The sequence below is a fragment of the Saimiri boliviensis genome, chromosome 1, assembly GCF_048565385.1.
Source record: "Saimiri boliviensis isolate mSaiBol1 chromosome 1, mSaiBol1.pri, whole genome shotgun sequence".
Classification (NCBI taxonomy): domain Eukaryota; kingdom Metazoa; phylum Chordata; class Mammalia; order Primates; family Cebidae; genus Saimiri; species Saimiri boliviensis.
The window spans coordinates 300,452,024-300,474,946 of NC_133449.1; the positions used below are offsets into that span (position 1 = coordinate 300,452,024).

The 22,923-nt window shown below is 56.6% G+C and overlaps 1 protein-coding gene across 5 annotated transcripts in view; it reads left to right on the forward strand.

Moving 5' to 3' along the window:
* LPCAT1 (lysophosphatidylcholine acyltransferase 1) overlaps positions 1 to 22,923 on the forward strand; it is a 66,417-nt gene that overhangs the window by 11,014 nt on the left and 32,480 nt on the right. For all 5 annotated transcript variants that reach the window (XM_074387453.1, XM_039464421.2, XM_039464440.2 and 2 more), the window contains exons 2-3: positions 10,425 to 10,567; positions 18,975 to 19,189. In XM_074387453.1, coding sequence (XP_074243554.1) covers positions 10,434 to 10,567; positions 18,975 to 19,189 — 349 coding nt within the window. In that variant the 5' untranslated portion in view covers positions 10,425 to 10,433. The remainder of the gene's footprint in view (positions 1 to 10,424; positions 10,568 to 18,974; positions 19,190 to 22,923) is intronic.

Here is a 22,923-nt window from a genome sequence, read left to right on the forward strand (position 1 = left end):
TGCGGGGCCGATTTGCAAATTCAGAGGGAATTACTGAACACACTTATCTAGCAGGCGACGGTGCTGAGGGTTCTGGTGAGGACTGCGGAGTAGCGATGACAGCAGCATGAGATGGTGCGGCTGGTTGAGGGTTTGAAAGGAAAAATAGTTCAGTTTTAGAAAAGCTGTATTTAATTTTAGATGTGAGTGGGCGAGCAGAGAAGAAACAGCTTTATATATAGCCGTAAGCATGGGCTCTGGGGGAGCGGTTCCCATCGGGAGGCACAGATCCTCCTGGGAGTCACACGGGGTGGGGTCAAAAGCTCCAGAGTGTGACGTCGCTGAAATCTCAGGTCAAGGAAACAATGGGTGTTCACAGGCCAGGGAGAAAAACACAAAGAAACCCACTGCAAATTTGGCAAGATCTTTATACCCGTTCATGTAAATGAGCAAATTACACAACAGAAGTGGGAACACCAGTAAAAATCAGTCATTCCCCCAATGAAACTGTCCCTGTGGACGTGGCCTGCAGTCCTGGCAGCCCCTCCCACCTCCCCACCTCCCGCAGGCCTCACCTGCGATCTGTGGCTCCTGCGGTGCCCTGGGCTCCGAAGGGAAGAGCGGCTGCATGTGGCGAGAGCCCACAGCAGTGCTTCACGGTGCCAGGTTTTCGTTTTTTGCGTCTGCTTTCAGTATTGTAACTCAGAATTAATTGTGGGCGTGATCGCTGATTCCGTATTTAAGTGCGGCATTTCATTTGGACCAGAAGGCGTGAATAAGGGTGTTTGGTGATGGGGGGGGGGAGACAGGAAAGGAGGGCGTTTCCCGCCACTGCCTTGCTCAGTTGGTGTCTGTGGGTGCTGGACGGGCGTCGGTAAGTCCCGAAGCTCCCGCCACTCTCAGATGCTGAGGGCCTGCCCGCTCCCTCCGCTGGGATGCCTGGGATAACTGCTGTGCTTTGAAAAGTCGTTCTTTCTCTAAGAGGAAAAAGCGAAATGAAATTAGATGTCACTTTTCCCTCCTGCCCATGTCGAGAGCGGTCCTAGGATCTGAAGCATTCCCAAGCGGCTCTGCTGAGTCTATGAAGTCTGTGTGGGGCTTCACACTGCTCAGGGTCCTTCGCTCGTTCTGTTTTGGGGGATTGTGTCTCATCTAAATCAGGTGACAGATAGCTTGCTTTCCGTTAATTCATAAGCAACAAGAGTGACCGAGATTGCTCCCTGAGTAGTGGGTCCAGCCCAGCCCCTGCACCTTCTGCCTCTCACCACTTTAATCTACTTTAGGAAGCCCATGACTCTGTCCCCAGGGCCTCTCAGGGGAGTCCGGAGGTGACTGAGGCCAGATACCCGGGTTGGCCTTTAGGACGGCACAAGCTGGCCCCAGAAGCTGCTGTTCCCTTCGCTTCCAGAGGAGCCCTGGCTTCCCCAGTGGGCCAGCACATCCAGCACTCCAGCTGCCCTCCCCTGATAGGGGCCCCAGAGGCAGAAGGCTAGGAGGCCACCTGAGGGAGTAGGTGCTGGGCCCATTTTGGAGGGGGCCCAACAGGAGTTGGTGAGAGAGAAAGTGGGCCATAGCAATGACAGTACCCTGAGAAGGGAAGGCTGAAGCGGGGCTCGGTGGGGCTGGGTTTGGGATATCAGCTGGCTGGGTGGTAGGTCACCCGCCAGCCCTGCACACCTGCGGGGACTGAGTAGCATCTGAGGGTGTCAGTGTGGGGGTATTGGCCACCGTCCAAGGGCTTGAGAGTGCACAGAGTCGGGGGGTCCCAAGCTTGCGGATCCCCTGACACCCACCCACCTCCCCCAGGGCAGCCCCTGCACACCCGCCACCCTGCAGCTCTGGCTTCTGCGCTGACCTGTGACCACCTGGGAAGGCTGCCGTGTTCTCCCCTCTGGCCTCACTTTCCCCACTGGTACGAGGCTGTCCACAGCGAGTGGCTGTTTTTGCTCTCTGGGGCTGCACCAGCCTCCTGGGGCACACTGCTGCATCCCCTGGCGGGATTTTCTCTGCCTTCCCCTCCAAGAGTGAGGTGACCTTCAGGGTGACATGGGGAAATGCGGCCTGGCCTTAACCGTCTCTGCATCTCGCACAGCAAATTCTGGCATGTCGGATGCCCTCCATTCTGGGTGGGTTATTTGGGGCTGGCTGTATTGTTCCTTCCACCACTTCTTCGAGTCCCACTGGCCTTTCCTTCTATCTGGCAGTGTCCATGAGCAGCTCGTGTTGGCTGCCGCCCAGTGCTCTGGGTTTTTGGACTCGGGTGCAGGCTGGGGCCTCTGGGTGCGTCTCCTCAGCATCCGAGGGTGGCCACGGTGCCTCTGTGCCCCAGGCCACAGTGTCCTCAGGGGTGGTGGGAGCCCACAGGTCAAGGCACCTGCTAGTTCTGGATGCTGTGGGCCTCAGTGCTGCCGCCTGGAGGCCGGCTTGGTGGGTGCTGGGTCTGGGAGCCCCTCAGTGTTGTGAGCTCTCAACCCCGGCCCCACCTAGTGCATGACTTCACTCCCTCATCATGCACCTCTACGTGTTCCCCTGGGACCGTGAGCCTCGAAAATGCTCGGGTTGCAATTGAACATTGACCCGGTGGCACAAGGCACCAGCCCTGTGCTGCTTCTGACCTCAACTCACCCGCCTGGGATCCATCCCCGGTGCCCTGTGTAGTTGTCTCGCCCACCTCAAGGTCTATCCCTGGGACCCTTTGTGGCTTGGAGCTTCTCTCTTGACTGGCTAGAGGTGCTTGTCACACAGGTCACTTCTGATTCACCTGTCCCCAGTGGCACCCTGGGTGGCATCCTGCCCTGCTACCACTAGCAACGAAATCCGCAGCCTGGGGCCACCTTCCCGATCGCCCAGCCCATGTGCTCAGCTCCTGGGACACCTGGCACCAGTCTCAGCGAGGGCCTCCCTCCCCTCCAGCCTCCTGAGACGCCTTGCCCTGAGCGGCATGGGTCGTACCTGGGCTCTTGGTGGAAGAACCACTAGAGAGGTGCCCCAAGAGGTGTCTCCTGCTGAGCCCCGGCATCACCGGCATCCTCTGCGCACACAGTGCCCTGGACAGGTCGTGACAGGAGGCCAGCACCCGCCCTCCACGCACCTGCTCTTCTCTTCCTGTTTTGAGCCAATGGAACCTCTCAAAGGAGGAGGGTGCAGAGTCTTCTCAGACACAGGAGACCTCCCAGGGCTCACCGGAAGGATGGGCGCTCCCAGTCAGCCCAGCCCAGTGCAGGTTCTTTCGGCAGCGAGGTGTTTCACCAGAATCTGTTTCACCCTCCCCAGAACCCAAGTTTCCCAGTTCCCACTGAGCACCTCCCTCCCTCCCTGGCTGTGCAGCACCTGGGCTCCTGGGTCATGCCATGGGACGAGGGCCATTGGCCCTGGCCCCTCGCTCCCAGGAGCAGCCTGCAGGCCCCACCCCATGCGTTCCCTCCCTTCCTTTTCCTCCCAGTCTCTGGGTCTCTTTGCCTTTCGGTGCCCTGCAAGGATGGTGTGCAGGGTTGGGGTAGATGGAGCACTCGCTCTGTGAGCACAGTGTCTCTCTGTTTCCATGAATGAATCGGAAGTGTCTGAGAAGCAGAGACGGCCAGGATGAGGCTGTGGCAGCCTCTGGACAGCAGGCGCCTGTGCACCGCCACACACCCTCACCGTGGGAGGAGTGGACATTCTTTTGTAGATCTGCAGATGCACTGTCACATATCCTATGGAATCAGAATTTTTTCTCCAGAATTAAAGCAGCAATGTTGACTGCACCTTCAGGAGGAGCATTCCTGTGAGCTGCCTCCACCGTGCTGACCGTAGGACTTGGGAGTGGCTGGTGCTCGATATCTGCCCCCACAGCCTGTGTTTGGTGACACAACCCCGCACCCTCCAAGGCTCCAGGCCCCCCCCTTTTGGGCAGCCTCCCCCACCCCCACCTTGTTTCGGGTGCACCGGAGCTCCTCTTGCTGGCTGGGGTACTGCAGCATGGCATCTCCAGCACTCGGGCTCGAGGGAGCCGCCCCGTCGCTGGGCACTGCGGTGGCATGCGTGCACATGGGAGGGACGGCATGTTCTCTGGAGATCCTCGTGTCTCTGGGTTTAGCACTGAGCCTGCACACGGGAGGGACGGCATGTTCTCTGGAGACCCTGGTGTCTCTGGGTTTAGCACTGAGCGTGCACACAGGAGGGACCGCATGTTCTCTGGAGACCCTGGTGTCTCTGGGTTTAGCACTGAGTGTGCACACGGGAGGGACCGCATGTTCTCTGGAGACCCTCGTGTCTCTGGTTTTAGCACTGAGCGTGAAACGCCGGGTGATGCCGGGGCCTGGGACTGCTGATGGCACTGGTGACCTTGGCAGAGATGAGGGAGGGGTTTGCCAGCTGCCTGATGTCTGGGAGCTGGGCCTGGGCATTGTGGCCACCGGTGCCTTCACTCAGACTTCTAGAGAGTTCCAGGCCAACATTAGGTTGGGCTTGTTTACATTTAAAACAAGAATCATCACTTTTATACTGTCTATTATGGGAAATTTCAAACATATGTCAGGTATCTTTCTCGGCTCAGGCTTCCGTCATAAAGTGCCCCAGACGGGGCTCAAGCCACAGACGTTCTCTCGCCATCCGGGGCTGCAGTCCGAGACACGTACGGCAGGACTGCTTCCTCCTGGGGCCTCTCCTGGGCTTCAGACGGCTTCTTCTCCCTGCGTCCTCACAGGGCCGCCCTCCATGGTTGTCTGTCCTCATCTCCTCTTCTCACGAGGACAGCAGGCAGGTGGGATCAGGGCCTCCACCTGACCTCTTTCTACCCGAATCATCTCTTTAGAAAAGACCCATCTCCAAATACAGTCACTTCTGGAGTTCTGGGGGTCGAGACGCCAACAGGAAGTGGGGAAGGGGGTCAAAATTCAACCCGGAACACCGAAGCAGTCATAATACAGTGGGCCCCAGACCTGTCCCCAGCACAGAGAAGGATGGTGTATGGCCAGGCCGGGTCACGTGAACTCCCACTGCGCCCGCCCTGCTTGGCGTGGCTGCTGTCACAAAGGACCACAGACGGGGTGGCCCCTCAACAGCAGACACGCATTTCTCACCGTTCTGGCAGGTGCTGGCGAATCTGGTGTCTGCCAAGGACCCCCCTGGGTTGATAGAGAGGGCGCCTTCTTTGTCCCCACAAAGTGGAGCATGAACGAGCTCCCTCGGGGCTCTGGTGCCCGTGGATTAAGAGGATCCTCCAGCTCCTGCTTGTTTGCTGCGATGGATTTGGGCTGTTTTGTGGAGTTTTGTGTGTTGTGGCGTTCTGTGCGTTTTCTGATTGATTGAAGCTTCTTGTTGTCATCGGGGTTTTCTGGAAGCTGGTTGTTGCATCTAGACCCAGAGAGGGGGGGTTCCCACTGGGCTGCCATGCCGCTTCTGCACCAGGCTTGGCATTGGCTGCTGCTGGACCTGTCCCCAAGTGTGTGAGAGCTGGGTAGGCCGGAGCCAGCCTTCAGGACATGAGCTCTGCCAGCTTCCCTGATGTGGGCTGCACCATGGTGCTGGGAGCCCCCACGCCCAGCCTCCGCCAGCTTCCCTGATAAGGGCTACGCCATGCTGTCCCGGCTTCATCTCTGCATTTCCCCCTGTGACCTGGAACAAGCCTGGCTGAGGAGCCCTGGGCCTTCTGCTGGGAAGTGGTATTTAGTGGCTGCAGTCTGTACCGAAGCTCTCCGTGCATGTGGGCAGGTCACTGCCTGGACATCCTGAGGATGCCGGGGACGCTTGGGGAAAGGTGCCAGGTTAGGACAGGAAGTTCAAGTCCAAGTTAAATTGGCCGCTCAGCACGTAACATACTGTGTCTCTGTCAATGCTCATACATGCCACTTATTTTTTAAAGGGACATGTCCATTTATTTTAGCCAACTTTCAAGTAGCTGAAGTAACTCAGCCTCAGACTTCAGACATAGCTCCTCAAAGGATTATGCTACACACCCTCACTTATGGCTCACACTGAGTGACCGCATTGCTTCCTCCAGCTGGCATTTCTCAGGGTGATCAGGCTCCTGTGGTGACAGCCGGTCCACAGCCATCAGCAGCTTGTCTTGGGAGGGCCACAGTGCAGGTCTCGGTGTCCGCAGGCATCCACAGCATCCTCTCCAGTTAGCTGCCACGTGGTGGCCCAACCTACGGTCACTGGAAGCGTGGCCCGTGTTCTGCTCTGTGAGTCCTTCCCTCTCCCCCCATCCAGCCTCTGGCCACACTGCCCGGTGGCTGCACCACCTCCCCACAGCTGCCCTCCTTGTCCCTGTGACAGTCTGCTTGTCCCTGTCCACGGCTTGCAGTGATACCTTGGGCCACACACTGCCCCTGCTGCCTCTGGTGAAGACACCAAGGGGGCTTCCATGGGAGACTCTGAACCAGGGTGCCGAGCCTCACTTGGGTGGGGAGAGCGTACCGGGCCTCACTTCGGTGAGGATTATGCTATCAACCCTGCCCTCTCTGCCAGGCGTCCCTATGGCTTCTGGTCTGTACACGTGTGCTTGCTCTCTCTGGCCACTGCCAAGCTGCCTCAGGGAGGAATGGCTGTGCCCAGTGCAGCCGCTTAATGCCCTGAGTCTCCAGTGACGCTGCCTGGGAGACTGCATGGCCAGTCCCGTTTCCTTAGAGGGCCTTTGTTCTGGGAGTTTCTGGTCTGGCCAGGATTTTCTAAGAACACTTTGCCTGCCCAGCACCTCCCTTTGCCACCCCTGCCAGCACTGAGGAACTTGGCTGCCACAGCTGCCCCTGCCGGCTTCTCTCTGTATCTCTGCCACACTGGCCTCTCCTGGCTCAAGGGCCACAGAGTCCATCCAAATTCATCTGCACCAGCGCTTGGGGGCATGAGGAAATGGAGGGAGCCCCATGGGTGGGCCTGAGGCTGGATGCAGGGGTGGGGCCTGTAGGGGAGACAGGTGGACAGAAGGTGCTGGGAGCACAGAAGCTTCTGGAAGGAGCCACAGCAGGCTCCCCAGTCCTGTTCCCCTTGGTCAGGGCGCCTGGCTCCTGTGGGCGGGCCAAGCCTGGCAGAGAAAGAGCGCACAGGTCTGGAGCTGGGTGAGGGGAAGGGCAGAGCCGTGGGGATGCCTGGGCTCTTCACCAGGAGCACTGCGCCTCCTCCTGCCTGGGGCTCCTGGAGGCCCCCTCTAAGCAGTTTTCATAGCACTGCCGGAGGCCTGGGGAGCTCCTCTCTGGCTGTGTTCCATCTCCATCTCCACCCTCCACTCATCAGCCCTGTTTGCCGAGGGTCAGCAATTGCAACTGTGGCTCACAGGCCCTTCTCCCAGCTGCCGCTGAGCTCAGAAGCACGGGCTGCATTCCCCAGTGCACCACAAGCAGGCGCATGGATGTGTGGGTGGAGGGTCACACGGTCTCGCAGCCGTCCGGGATCCCACAGGAGCAGACGCACTGACGGGTGAGGAGGGTCACGTGTTCAGGCGCAGTAGATAGCGTGTTCACGCAGTCTTCCCTGTGCACGAAGGGGCAGGTGCAGGGATGTGTGGGGCGCAGGTCACGTGGTCGTGCAGTCTTTCCCGATGCACACAGGAGCTGGCACAGGGATTCACGTGGTCGCACAATGCATCCCCCACCAGGTGGTCCAGTGAACCCCATGTGCTAAGGAACCATCAGCTTGACCGCCTGGGATGCAGGCAGGGCCTGGCCACCCAGGTCTCATTTGTGCCCGGTGTTGTTTGGGGATGGAATGTCCTGGCAGTTGGTGCTGGTTCAGGAATGCCATGGGTTACTGTGATTTTATTCCACTGTCTGTGGTGGAAGCGGTGTTGGTAGTGGGACTGGCTGCCACGCTGGCGGTGGAAGGAAGCAGGCGGTGGGCAGAGGCCACCGTGGTCACAGGGTCGGAGTGTGGAACTTCTGAGACTTTCTCTTAGTGCTGGTTGTCACCACTTCATGGCGTGTGCCCGGGAAGCCAACAGGTTCTAAGAACAATTTATGGAAATAAGAAATAAACTTACCCAGTAACTTAGTTTCTGTGCCCATTGGGAAGAGACTGCCAGCTGTTGGCTTTAACGGCAGAGCCAGTCTCGTGTGCTCTGCAGCGGCCTCTCCGGAGCGGCCTCGTCCCAGCTGGTGGCCCTGGAGCCAGGCCTAGGTGGGCTGAAGGCCGAGGCTGGGTCCTCCCCCCTGCAACGAAATATGAAACAGTAACAAAAGATGGGAAAGGACACAATAGTTAAAAGTAAATTTTACAGATAAAGGAAAGGCTGCCCCATAGACTTGGATTAAATCGAGTGGTCCTCAAGGGAAGCTGTGTTCTAAATGCGAGTATCAGGAAGTAAGGTATTTCTGAAAATAACAACGCAGGCTTTTCCGTCAAGAAGTTAAAAAGAACATTTGACCAAATTCAAAGCAGAAGAAAGAGGAACTTGTATGAGCCGAAATTAATATGATTTGGTCACAACAGAGAGAATGAACAAATCTAAAATGGTTCTGTAAACAGATTAATAAAATAGAAAAGTATCTGGTGACGTCGGTTTAGAAGTTTTGTTAGGCAGACACAGATAACATTAGAAATGAAACCAGAGAGCAGGCTTGGTGTAAATCTGCAGGAGTGTGGTGGGCAGCTTCACTCTGTTATCTGAAAGGCAGCTGGGAGATGCTGGTAGCAGGAGGGAAGAATATGCCAGAACCTTCCAGGAGCGATTTCCTCATTGACAACAGCAGTGAAATTAACCCAAGAAAAAAGAGCGACCTTGCACGGTGAGGCTGGGCGCAGTGAAGCGCAGGCAGGAGCTGCCGGTGGGCATGGCCATGTGCTGGTTTCGTAAGGCGGCCACACGAGGAAGCCACCGGGAGGAAGTGACAGGCGCGTCTTACTTAACAGCTGGTGGTGACAGTCCCGAGCACCTGTTAGCCAGCAAACACAGCTCCCTAACGGGGAGCTGCATAGCACTAAAGGCAGCTCTTACTCTCAGAGACCTTGGCTGTGAGGCATCACATTCGCGGATTAAAGTGAGGAACAGCACGCGGTTCTCCCATAGAGGTGGGAGAGACCTCTGAAAAGGCTCAGCAGCCCCCAGTCATGATTTAAAGCAAAACAAAACTTGTGGAGGGCGAGGCCTGGGAAGGTTTCCCAGCAGTAAAGGGCGTTTGCCGAGTGCTGGTAGCATGATGCTGAACAGTGACAGTCGTCACCAGTGGCGGGATAACAGGTTTGTGGTTGCTGGGTGCAGTGAGCGTGATGCTGAGGCGGGGCCCGGACGGGGTGAGGAGCAGCCCCGGGAGCGGGGGAAGGAGAGAGACATTAGAGGTCGTCATCTCTCGCAAAGCAAAGCTTGTTCAGATCTGCGCCCAACAGGCTGGCCTGACCACTGGACGCTGACAGGGTGGAGACACGGATGGCGTGGGCCGTGACAGTGAGATGCACACTGCACATCCAAGACAGCATGAGAAAATGCACACCAGCCAGGGGCCACTTCTATGCTGAGTATGTGCTGAAATGATATTTCAGATATATTGGCCAAAATGAACCGTATACTAAATCGTTACCTTTTAGTGTGGCCCCTCGAAAATTTAAAATTACACATGGGGCCGGCATTAAGTTTCTCTTGGGCTCTGCTGGTCTCAGTTGAAAACCCAGAAGAATCTAGGAGCAAACCAAGGAAACAGTGGGAGTGCTGTCATGACAGGCGTCAGAAATTAGGGATGGATGCCGCAAGGGGAGCCCACCGCCCTCTGTGTCTCAGTTTTCTCTGTCTTCTGTGCACAAAACTGGCCCCACAGGACTGGTGCCTCCCCTCACCCAAAGTCTCCAGCCCCTCTGCACGGAGTCCCCCCGCCTCCCAGAGGGACCTCCATCCTTAGACCCTGGGCTGCCTGGGATCCTGTAGCCTCAGCCTGCCCTGGCCTGGGGCCTTCCTGAGCCCCCCATGCTGTCCTAGGCCACTTCCCTCCTGCCAGTCCGCTCACCTACAGCGGGTCTTCCACGGTGCTTCCACTTGGTCAGTGCTGGTCAGCTGTGTGCCGGCTGGAAAGTCACACCTTAATTCTGCCATCTTTGTGGTCCGAGGGCCAACCTTGCAAGCTCCAGGCCAGCTACCTCCCCATGTCACCAGCACTGCCTAGGCCGGCGTGTGTACTCTAACGTCCATAAACTATTTCGGGGAAACTGCTGAGTGAGGCCTGGGGAGCTGGGAGTTCACCCTGCGGGACAGAGCTGCCTGAGGGCATGCACCATGAGTCAGAGGGGCCCTTGAATTTGTAGGAGGGAGCTCCACTGTGTGGTTCCCAAGGCACTTGCACGGCGGCTCCTGTAAGGAGGCAAGAAGCTGGCAGTGGGCATGGAGGGCGTCAGCCAGCCTCGGTCAGGGCCGGTCAGCTGTGTGCCGGCTGCAGCCCCTCCCCAGCTCTCCACTCCACGGGGCACGCTGTCCCCCTGTCCCGCCGGGTGGGGAGCTGGCTGGTGTCCCGCGTGGATTCTCTAAATAACACCCCCTCTGTCTGCAGGTGGCCCTCATGACGCTGACGCTCTTCCCGGTCCGGCTCCTGGTTGCCGCCGCCATGATGCTGCTGGCCTGGCCCCTGGCACTTGTTGCGTCCCTGGGCTCTGCGGAGAAGGAACCTGAGCAGCCCCTGGCCCTGTGGAGGAAGTAAGTTGCGCCCGTGCTGTGCTTTGCTCGTGGGGTCACTCGGCCAAACAGTGGGAACCTGTTCTCACAGTGGGGCTGTGTCTGTCCGCCCTAGCCCAGCCGTCCCTCCCTTCTGAGCCCAGCGTCCACCAGGGCTGCCCCCTCCCAGCGGGGACTTTGCCGCCTCCCTCTTCCGCGCCTCCGCCATAGTCCTGCCCTGAGCGTTCCTTTTCCAGGGCTCTGCAGGCCGCGTGGCCACTGTTTTACATCCTTGAGTGTAGGCATCCCCCTACACCGGGGCCTTCTCTGCTCCAGAACCTGCCGGGGCTCCCTGTGGCTGATGGAAGTCAGGCTTCCAGGCATCCTCTCCTGGCTTTGTGACTGCCAGCCCCCTCACCCCTCCCGCCTCAGACCCTATGCTCTGGCCCTGCCCATGGTGGCCTCCCCTAGACCCTCAGGCTGTGAGCGGACGGCCTCTTGGGCTGCACCGACGGGCACCACAGTGGCACAAGCCTCCTGCCTAGGGAGGTCCCCATCTAGTGGCCATCATGCAGAGGCATCTGGACCTGGTATGGGTGCCGTGGGCCTGGGAGGGGCTATCTTCCAGGTGGAAGAGCAGCAGCAGTGAGGGGAAGGGCTGCTTGTAGGACAGGTGACTGCCGGGGCATCTCCTGCCAACCTGGTCTGATTAAAAGTGGACTAAGTGGGGACAGCCTGCCTCATCATAAAGGTCCAGTGACTTGTCATCAAAATCCCCATTTCTGGCCAGTCTTAGAAAAGCAGAAGCTCCAGCCAGCTGGCCTGCCCCCCAGGGCCAGCAACTGGCTGGAGCCAGGCGCAGCCCTGCCTTTGGACAGGAGGCTCGGGTCCCCCGCCGCCCTCCAGGGCTGCATGTCAGCGGACGTTGGCCGGGCCTGCTGCCCGCTGGCCCTACCCCGCAGGCCCGTGTCTTTCCCTTGCTTTGTGGACCTGAACGCTTCCTGGCTTTGAAGCCTGGATGGTAGATAAAGCGCATCTACGTGATGGGAAATACGTCCAAACCAAAGATCCCAAACAGACCACAAAAATTAAACTTTATCACCATATTTTCTTCTTTCATTTAAATTCCTAAAGCTGTGCTTTCACTCAAAGTATCTGCCATTAGCAAATGAAAATGTTGAGATATCATAAATATTTTCAGTGTCTTAAAAGTCGTCAGTCATGTCCTGTAACCTCTGCACTGACCACCCTTCAGTGTGTTGTTCACACCACTCACCATCCTGAGAGGGCTGCCTCGATCTTTTATTCACAAACAGGAGTATTAGTAGTGAATGGAGGCTGCTGTGCCTGCCTGTAAGTACGGTTTTACTGGAGTATGGGCACAGCCCTCACCTGAGTGATGTTCGGGGCAGCATTCCTGGGGAGCCAGGCCCAGTGGTCGGGACAGAGGCCGTGTGGCCAAGTCTGATGCATCCACAGTGTGGCTCCTGGCAGGTATAGTGGGCGTGCCCAGCCCCCTGCTTTCTCCGGAAGCTGTCTGATCTATAGGCTGTATGTACAAGAAAGTTTTCACCACTAAGAAGCTTAAGGGAGCCAACATCTGGATACCCAGGGCCACACTCAGACACGCAGTTAGGTGCAGGAAAGACGGCCGCTTAGGGTCCTGGGTTTGCCATGCTGTTGTGTGCTGACATGGCACAGTCGTAGTTCAGGGGCAGCCTGGACGTTGGGGGCCCCTCACTCTGTGCCCTGCTGAGTGGGTGGATGTCAAGTGGCTTGCTGGGTGGTGGCAACCCAGGGCAGCCTGGGTTATTTAGGGACGGTGGGATCATCACTGGCTTTGCTTCTTCATTTTGCCTTTCTAAATTTTTAAAATTCTTTTTGAAGAACACGCTTTATCTTGAGGGTTGTTTTTCAAATGTTTGAACCGTGAAACAGGAATTGGGTATCCAATATATAACCAAGCAAAATAAATCAAGGCCAAGCCAGAGTCGGGCTTTCAGTTTTGCCGAGTTGAGAAGCCGCAGCTAGAGAGCGGAGGTCCTAGTGTCGGCAGGCTGCAGTGGCCTGGTGGATGTGGCGCTGTGGCCCGCGGCGGCTTCGTGGCTTTGCTGGCGCCCTTTCCCTTCACTCCCCGTGTCCTTGTCGGGCCGAGCTCCCCGCCTCCTCTGCTCTGTCTCGGGAGATGGGAGCCCCGCGCATGCGCAGACTCTGACTTTTTCAAAATAGATGGCTCGGGGCAGTTTTCCATTTCCCAGTGCTAACCCTGCTGGCTTTTCTTGTCGATGAATAATTTGCTTGGCTTCATCACGTGATAAATGGACCATGGCGGACTCTCATTCCAGCAGCCCGACTTTAGAGATGCTTTCATGTGTACGTCTCATGCACACATCGAGTGTCCCATGAGAGTGACACGGAATTTTTGTCACCTCCACTTCATGAGACCTGTGGGCCTCTGGGTCTGTGGAGACTCACCGTGTATCATTCTGTGTATGTGTGCAGAGAGAGTGTGTGAGAGAGTGTGCACGTGTACGTGTATACATATGCACATGTGAGTGTGCATGCATGTGTGTATGTGCATGCTCCAGAGTCGGTACATGTGCATATGTGTGTAGTTGCGTGTGTGTGTGTGAGCAGCTGGCACAAGAATTCATGTGTAAGAATATGTACGTGTGTACTGTGTACATGTATGTACATGTATGCAGGTGCATGTATATGTGTGTGGATGTGTGTATCGTGTGTGCCTATATGTACAAGTATGACAGCATGTGTGTACATGTGTAGGAGAGTGTTGTGTCTGTGTATGTGTGTATTTGTATATGTGTCTGTGTGTACATTTGTGTATTTGTATATGTGTCCCAGTGTGCATGTGTATAGGTGTCTACATATGTATGTGTGTACATGTGTATGAGAATATGTGTGTACATATGTTTGTGTGTGTGCATATATGTGTATGAGTTTGAGAGCAATTTATGTATGCATGTGAATGTGTGCACATTTGTGTGCAGGTGTGTGAGCCTGTGCAAGAATATGCATGGATGCTTGTGCATACATATGTATGAGTGTGTGCATGTATGTGTGCATGTGTGTATGAGTGTGTCTATATGACTGGTATGTTTGTGAATGCACATGTGTGAAGGTGAGTGTGGGTGCATGTGTGAATGAGGGCGATATCTGTGTCTGCATGTAATGTGGCTGTGTATGTGTGAAATGCACGCGTGTGCAGGTGAATGTGTGCATGTATGTGTGTCTGTATGAGAGCAATGTCTATGTGCATGTGAATGTGTGCACGTGTGTGCAGGTGAATGTGTGCATGTGTGTGTAAGTGTATGATAATCTGTATGCATGTGAATGTGTGCGTGTGTGTGCATGTGAATGTGTGCATGTGTGTATTAGAATGATGTCTTTGTGTTAATGTGTGCATGTGTGTGCAGGTGAATGTGTGTACATTTGTGTATGAGTGTGTCTATGAGAGTGATGTCTGTGTCTGAATGTGCACATGGGTGTACAGGGGAGTGAGTGCATGTGTATATGAGTGTATGAATGATGTCTGTGTTCATGTGAATGCACGTCTGTGCAGGTGTGTACATGTGTGCATGAATGAGATTATGTGTGTGAATGCACATGTGTGGAGGTGTGTGTGCGTGTGTATATGAGTGATGTCTGAATGCACGTGTGTGCAGGTGAGTATGAGTGATGTCTGTGTGTGAATGTGCACGTGTGTGCAGGTGAATGTGTGTGCATGTGTGTATGCGTGTATGAGAGCAGTCTGTGTATGTGCACACGTGCAGGTGAATGTGCATGTATGTGAAAGTGATGTCTATGTGAATGTGCACACGTTTATGCAGGTGAATGTGTGAATGTGTGAGTGTATGAGAGTGATGTCTGTATGTGTGTGAATGTGCACATGTATGTGCAGGTGAATGTGTGTGCATGTATGAGTGAGTGATGTCTGTGTGTGAATGTGCACGTTTACAGGTGTGTGGCACGTATGTATGAGTATATGAGAGTGGTGTCTGTGTGAATGTTCACATGTATGTGCAGATGAATGTGTGTTCATGTGTGTATGAGTGAGAGTGATGTCTGAGTGTGAATGCGCACGTATTTACAGGTGTGTGTGCGTGTGTGTATTGAATGTATGAGAGTGATGTCTGTGTGTGTGAATGCGCATGTGTGTGCAGTTGAGTGTGTGTGCATGTATGAGTGTATGAGAGCAATGTCTGTGTGAATGCACATTTGTGTGCAGGTGTGTGTGCACGTATGAGTTTATGAGAGCGATGTCTGTGTGAATGCACATGTGTGTGCAGGTGAGCATGTGCATGTGTATATGAGTGTGTCTATGAGAGCAATGTCTGTGCATGTGAATGTGTGGAGGTGAGTGTGTGTGCACGTATATATGAGAGCGATGTCTGTGTATGCATGTGAATGCACATGTGTGTGCAGGTGCATGTGTGTGCAGGTGAACGTGGGTGCCAGTGCGTAAGTCTGCACGGATGCTTGCCGGTACTCAAGCTGCACGTGTGCACAGCATTGGACCCCACCCCTGAGCCCTGGTGTCTCCTTCAGCAGCCCTGATGAAAGCTCCCTTGGTGCACAGTCCTGGGCTTGGCTTGGTACTTGAAGGGAAACAGAAGAGAGAACAAACCCTGAATTCTGAATTCCCCAAGGGGAACTCTAGTCACAAAAGCCCCGTAGTTAGGGACGCAAGGGATCAGGAAAAAGCTGGATTTGGAATAACGGATTCAGAGCGTACAGCTGAATAACAATGACGCGGTTAGTGGGGGACTTGACTCACGCTCTGCGCTGCTCTGCAGTTTCCAGTAGATTGATGTTGAATTAAAGCGTTTTTGCTGAATGTAAGTTAGTGTCATTCAAACCTTCCTAAAATGAAAATGTTAGGTTTTCAGTGAAAGAATGACACAGTTTTGCAAAAGGCACTATTTTAAGTTACTTTCAAAACACAGTGTTGTAAAAACTGTAGCGTCGTTTTGCAAAACCCAACCAACTGGCCCTGAATCCTTGACCATGGGCCAAGTCCTGAGCTGGGCCAGGCCCTCCAGGGGCTGTCCCTGGGCCAACTGGGCAGTTCAGATGGCGGGTACCCTTTCCTGGATGCTCTGTGTCGGAACTTCCGTTCCCAAGTTTGGGAATTCCATCCACATGATGACTCCAGGTATTCCACGTACATTGGCCTGGATGTTGGAGCTTGAACTTGAACATCAAACCACTTTCTCTGGTCTCCTGGAAGCCAGCAGCTCCTGCCACCTGTGTCTCATCCTGGGGCTGCCCCTCCATGCCTGCAGTCCAGCACAGCTCTACCACCAGCCGCCCAGGGACCGGCCCTGATGCTGCTAGGCAGGCCCACGTGGAGCTGCAGAGCTGGCTCCTTGAGACCCCCCAGGTGTGGCCCCACGGCCCCTTTCCTGCCCTCCCCTCCCCCGGCACTGTAGCCAGCACTCAGGCAGCTGTCCTCTCGAGGGCCGGCTCCGCTCCATCACCTGCCTGGACTCACAGCAGAACCTTTGGAACCTGCAGAGCTGTGGCCTGCGAATGCCCTTCACACTCAGATGTGCAGCCTCCTCGCCCACACACCCACACACACCGGCTGTCTTTAGGGGTGAAGACCTCAGCAGCTCTCCTCCTTTCCTGCCTGCTTGTTCCAGGAGATTTCCTCCCCCTCATTTTCCAGGCTTTCCCGTGAGTTGCTTGTCCCCAGTGAGAGTCTTGGTTTCTGAGAGGGTTTTGTTCTCTGATGCTCCTCAGTGCACCCTGTTCTTCCTGACTCCGGGCGAGCGTGATGGATGTTTTGTGCCCATCTTCTGATGCCCACTCTGTCTGTCTCTTGGAGTCAGGGCTCCACTTCTCTGCCATGCAGCCGCTCTGCTCACACATCCCAGGATTCGTGGGTGTCATCCATGCGAGGACGATAGGATGAAGTGGATTTCCCAGGGGTGCTAAGGAGATCCCCGCTCTGCTGTGTGTGCAGATAGATCCATCCCCCATTCACATTCCCCTGGGAACAGGCTGCCCAGGCACCTGAGCACCTCGGGCTTTCCCTGCCTCTGCCTTGGGGTGAGCGGGTGCTGGGTCCACCACCCCACAGCAAGCAGAACTCTTCTCCGAGACCACGATCTGTACCAGCAGCCTGGGTTTTCCCATGTGGATAGTTTGGGTGTAAAATTCCTCCAAGGTCTTTAGAGAAGAGCTGAGGCTGCTTTTCCGTCTGGGGCTGGAGGGGGTGTTCCTCCGAGTTGGCCCCGGATGTGATCCCTTTTCCCTGCTCTCCTCTTTCCTGCCTCTGAGCCCGCCCGGGACCAGCTCCTGTGCCCACCACAGCCTCCTCTGCAGCCTCCTCTTCCACCTCACTCCTCCCTCCTCCGCAGCCTCCTCCCCGGCCTCACTCCTCCCTCCTCCGCAGCCTCCTCCCCGGCCTCACTCCTCCCTCCTCCGCAGCCTCCTCCCCGGCCTCACTCTTCCCTCCTCTGCAGCCTCCTCCGCAGCCTCCTCCGCAGCCTCCTCCACAGCCTCACTTGTGCTCCCCACAGCTTCTGCAGCCTCACTGCTCCCTCCCCCGCAGCCTCCTCCCCGGCCTCACTCCTCCCTCCCCGAAGCCTCCTCCCCGGCCTCACTCCTCCCTCCTCCGCAGCCTCCTCCCCGGCCTCACTCCTCCCTCCCCGCAGCCTCCTCCCCGGCCTCACTCCTCCCTCCCCGAAGCCTCCTCCCCGGCCTCACTCCTCCCTCCTCCGCAGCCTCCTCCCCGGCCTCACTCTTCCCTCCTCCGCAGCCTCCTCCCCGGCCTCACTCTTCCCTCCCCCGCATCCTCCTCCCCGGCCTCACTCCTCCCTCCTCCGCAGCCTCCTCCCCGGCCTCACTCCTCCCTCCTCCACAGCCTCCTCCCCGGCCTCACTCCTCCTGCCTCTGCCTTGTCTCTTCCATCTTACGCATCAGTTGCTGTCTGTCAGCTTTTGTTTTCACTGTGGGAAACAACCTGCGTATGGAAGAGTACATTTTATCTTTATTTTGGTTTCATTTAGTTTTGTTGACATGGAGTCTCACTCTGTCGCCCAGGCTGGAGTGCCGTGGTCTGATCTCGGTTCACTGCAACCTCCGCCCCTTGGGTTCAGGCTGTTCTCCCGCCTCAGCCTCCTGAGTAGCTGGGATTATAGGCACGCACCACCATGCCTGGCTAGTTTTTATATTTTTAGTAGAGACGGGGTTTCACCATGTTGGCCAGGCTGATCTTGAACTCCTGACCTCAAGTGATTCATCCTCGGCCTCCCAAAGTCCTGGGATTACAGGTGTGAGCCACCGTGCCTGGCCAGAAAAGTCCATCTGTAAATGTTCAGCTGAGCAGGTGGTGAGGAAGTGCGGCCTGCGTGCTCCCACCTCCCGCTGGAGAGCAGCGTCCTGGGTCGGTCCCAGCGTCTCCATGTGTAACTGCACATTGTTTACCATCTGTGCACACACAGGCCGCTCTGAGGCGGCCCCTGAGAGGCTCTGTGCTCTTCCAGCGACTGCCTCGGCTCAGGTCCGTGGGGGCCCCTGTCCTGGAAGTCTCCTGAGAGGATCCCACATCCCGCGGGAATGTCGGTCCAGGAAGGCTCCAGGCTCTTGTTTCTCCCTGTTGCGGTTTCACCCAGTGACCTAGTGAGACGTGGCTCCTAAGGAGGGCGGATCCTGTTCTCTGCGGACTGAGGTGTGCACAGCCTGTGGCCTCTCCCGCACCATCTGCCAAACGACGGTTCCGTGATGTGTGGAATAACAGCCTGATTTGCAGCCTCGTAGGAAAGAGAATACACACATTTAAAAGGCTAAATTTGTACCTATTTTAGAAAGAGATGTTCTTTCTAAAGATTCAAATTCTGTACACAAATTCAGTTAACGAGGCTGATTTTTACTTTATTTTCCAAATTTACTGGCCATCTAATTTCTTCCAGAAACAGCTCACTGGAATCACCACGCCTGGTTGCGGGAACCCCGGGCTTCTCGTGGAGATGAGATGGGGAAGTTCACACGCTGGTCTGGGCTCTGCTCGCAGCTCCGGGCCCCCTCCACGTGTCAATGTGCATCTTGGATGTTTTCATGTTTTCCCATTTCAGATCATAGGATGCTGATAAGTAAGCTGCTAACCTCAAGGTCCCGAGGACTTCTGGCCTGGAGTTTGTGCTGTCTGTGTTCAGGAGTCACTGCCTGTCACGTGGCCGTGACCTCCACACGGGGCCCGGGGTCTCCTTCGTCGGTGAGGGTGCGGCTGGCGAGGACACAGGCGGAGGGTGGGAAGGCGCGGTGTCTTTTCTTCCCTTAAGCGGATGTCTCAACAGCAGCGACCGCAGGAAGCCCGTGGCCTGGACTGCACCCTGGAGGGCCCACCCATGGGACTGCCACGTACTTCACGCAGCCTCTGGGACCACAGACCCGTGCCCGTGTGACCCAGCGCCCTCTTTTGCAGGGTCGTGGACTTCCTGCTGAAGGCCATCATGCGCACCATGTGGTTTGCCGGTGGCTTCCACTGGGTGGCCGTGAAGGGGCGGCAGGCGCTGCCCACCGAGGCGGCCATCCTCACGCTCGCTCCACACTCGTCCTACTTCGACGCCATCCCGGTGACCATGACCATGTCCTCCATCGTGATGAAGGCAGAGAGCAGAGACATCCCGATCTGGGGAAGTGAGTGAGACCCCCTGCTGGGAGTGAGGGACCCCCCGCCCTGCTAACGAGCGATCCCCCCACCTGCTGGGAATAAGAGATTCCCCTCCTGCTGGAATGAGGGGCCCCCCAACCCCACTGGGAATGAGAGGTCCCCCACCTCTCACTGGGAATAAGAGATTCCCCTCCTGCTGGGAGTGAGGGACCCTTCCCCTGCACTGCTGGGAGTGAGACCTCCCTCCTGGGATTGAGGGACCCCCCACCGCCCGCACTGCTGGGAAGGAGACCCACCTACCTGGAGTGAGGCTCCCCACCCCCACCCCCCGCATGTCTGGGAGTGATGGAAACCCCCGCAGCCAGCACGTCGGCCTTGCGTCCCACTTTGTTTGTTGTGGTTTCTTGTGTAACTTTCATTGTGGTAGTTTTCATTTTTATTGGCGCCTGAGTGCCCTCACTATCATAACAGGCTACGGTGCTTGCTCCAGGTCTCCTTGGCAAGGGTGGATCCCTTTATCAGACGGCAATTATGGAAGTCGTGGGGAGCAGGTCGGCGGGGCTGCCTGTGCGCCGGGGCTGTGCGGTGAATCCAGGGGCCTGAGCCCTGGTGCAGCTGGGACCTCACCAAGGCCGGGTGCTCAGTGCAGCAGAGATTCATCCTCTCACCTTTGGGGACCAGGTGTTCAAAATCAAGGCGTGTGTAGGCCCCGCTCTCTCCAAAGGCCGTCGGGGTCCCCTTCCTGCCTCTTCCCACTTCTGGGGGCTGCAGGCGATTCTGGGCTGTGGCCACATGGCTCTGCCTCTGCCTCAGTGGCCGAGTGGCCTGGCTTCCTCTGCATGTCTCTCTTCCATGTGTCTCTTATAAGGACCAGTCATTGGGTGATCCAGGATGCTCTCATCTTGAGATCCTTAATGAATTACCTCTGAAAAACCTTTGTCCAAATACGGTCCCATTCCCAGGTTCCAGGGTCAGCAGAGGCCCGCTGCTCTGTGAGGACCGTAGGGAGCCCTGGAGCCCTGCCTGCCCCTCACCTGCCTGTGCACAGTGCGGACCCGCCAGAGCTGTGTCCTCTGTGCTCTCCAGGGTGTCTGGGCCTGCTCTGTCTGAGTGCTTTCTTTGCGGGGACATCAGCACAGCGGTTCTGGGGCACAGCGAGTCCTGTGTTGGCAGTGGGAAGTGCTGAGGGCAGGAGCTTCCCGGGAGGAGGAAGGGCATTGCCCGTGGCTGGGGTCCTCACTTGGTGCTCTGGCCAGCTCTGAGTTTCCACACGGCTCCTAACATTAGCATTCGTGTGACAGTTTTATAGAGAATATTTGGGGGCGGCACATTCCGTGGTGCTGACCACTGAGGATCACGGCCACAGCTGGCATAGGAAGGCTGGAAATGGGGTGAAGAAGCCCGGCACTGCCCTCGGGGCACTGGGCCTGTAGCAGCCGGAGGGTCTCCAGGCTGTGCCTGCAGCCGGGCAGTTGTGGGTGGCCTATGTCTGCATGGGTCAGGCCTGGAGACTGGGGGTGACCCTTAGTGGGACTGGATGTTCTGGGGCTGGCTGCACTCAGCTGGCAGGGGAAGGCTGAAGGAGGCTGAGGCGAGACTGAGCTACAGTCACCATGCAGATTACAGCTCCGGCTCTGACACACAGCCTTCCTCGCTCTAAGCTCCACTGGCCAGCTGGGCAGCCCCAGAGCCAGTCAGCACCCTTGGCATACCGCGCTGCCAGCACACCCAAGAGACCACATTTGCGCCTCCACTGTGGCAGAGGCCTGTGGTCCTTTGTCCTCCGCTCAGGGAGCTGCATTGTGGAGCCGTGTGCCCAGGGACCCTCACAGCTGCAGGGGTCTTTGGAGAGGGGGCTGGCCCGCCCAGAGTGAAGTCGAGCGTTGGCCGGGCTCTCCCTGTGCCCCTCGGCGCCTCCCTGCAGAGAGACCTCTCCCCCAGTGCCCCTGCTGGCGTGAAGGGGTGTTTGAGCGCTGTAGTCCGATTTTTTCTGGAGGGCTCAGGAGTCCACGTCTTCAGGAGCGACCCTGGTGACCCAGCGCCCAGCTTCATTTCGGCCCAGCAGAAGAACACACAGCCATGCCGCCGTGCGCGGGGCCCTCGTGGAGCCGTGTGTTCCTCATCATTCCAGATCATCCACGGACCTGCAAGGGAGAGGACAGTGACAAACAGCCTTGTCAGAAATTTAATTTAGAGCTCAAACTTAGCAGGAACTACGTTTGACTCCCTGCTGTCCTGGCCTGCAAGGGCCGTCATCCTGGGGCGTGGCTGATGTCTCTTCCACTGCGTACCTAGAGCACACTCTGATTCAGGAGCTCAGAACCGTCTCCCAGGCTCCAGCTCAGAGACATCTCCCCCAGTTTTCAGTTCAGAGACATCTCCCCAGGCTCCAGCTCAGAGACATCTCCCCCAGTTTTCAGTTCAGAGACATCTCCCCAGGCTCCAGCTCAGAGACATCTCCACAGGCTCCAGCTCAGAGACATCTCCGCAGGCTCCAGCTCAGAGACATCTCCCCAGGCTCCAGCTCAGAGACGTCTCCGCAGGCTCCAGCTCAGAGACACCTCCCCCAGGCTCCAGCTCAGAGACATCTCCCCCAGTTTTCAGTTCAGAGACATCTCCCCAGGTTCCAGCTCAGAGACGTCTCCACAGGCTCCAGCTCAGAGACATCTCCCCCAGTTTTCAGTTCAGAGACATCTCCCCAGGCTCCAGCTCAGAGACATCTCCGCAGGCTCCAGCTCAGAGACCTCTCCCCAGGCTCCAGCTCAGAGACATCTCCCCCAGTTTTCAGTTCAGAGACATCTCCCCAGGCTCCAGCTCAGAGACGACTCCGCAGGCTCCAGTTCAGAGACATCTCCCCCAGGCTCCAGCTCAGAGACATCTCCCCAGGCTCCAGCTCAGAGACGTCTCCGCAGGCTCCAGCTCAGAGACAACTCCCCCAGGCTCCAGCTCAGAGACATCTCCCCCAGTTTTCAGTTCAGAGACATCTCCCCAGGTTCCAGCTCAGAGACGTCTCCACAGGCTCCAGCTCAGAGACATCTCCGCAGCCTCCAGCTCAGAGACATCTCCCCCAGGCTCCAGCTCAGAGACATCTCCCCCGGTTTTCAGTTCAAAGACATCTCCCCAGGCTCCAGCTCAGAGACATCTCCCCAGGCTCCAACTCAGAGACATCTCCTCAGCCTCCAGCTCAGAGACATCTCCGTGCCTCCCTGTGGAGACTGCCGGCATGCAGGAGTGTTTGGGCACTGTGTTCTAGCGCAGAGATGTCTCCCCTAAACTCCAGTTCAGAGACGTCTGTCTCCTCCAGGCTGCAACTCAGAGACGTCTTCCTCGGTTCCTAGCTCAGAGATGTCTCCCCAGGTTTCAACTCAGAGACGTCTCCCCTAGGCTCCAGCCTAGAGACATCTCACCTGGTCCCAGCTTGTGGCAACTTCTGGTTCCTATCGTGGACCCTTTGACATCTCGCAGGTTTGTTGAAGAGATGAACGTTCAAAGTGTTCAAAATGTTTTCATTTTTAGATGAATCAATACCAATTAGAGTGACCAACCCAGTGGATTTTTTTCATTTTCACGTTATTAGTTTCAGTGACCTACATATCTGCACCATCTGTTAACAAACCTTGTCAAGGGAAGTTGGAGGTTCAAATGCCCAAAAGACAGCAGAACGTCATCACATCCCTGCTGGCAAAATGCGCCAGTCCCATTGTGGCTGCACGGATGGCACAGAGACGCCCTTCACTCCTCAGGGCCCCCAGGGAGGAGC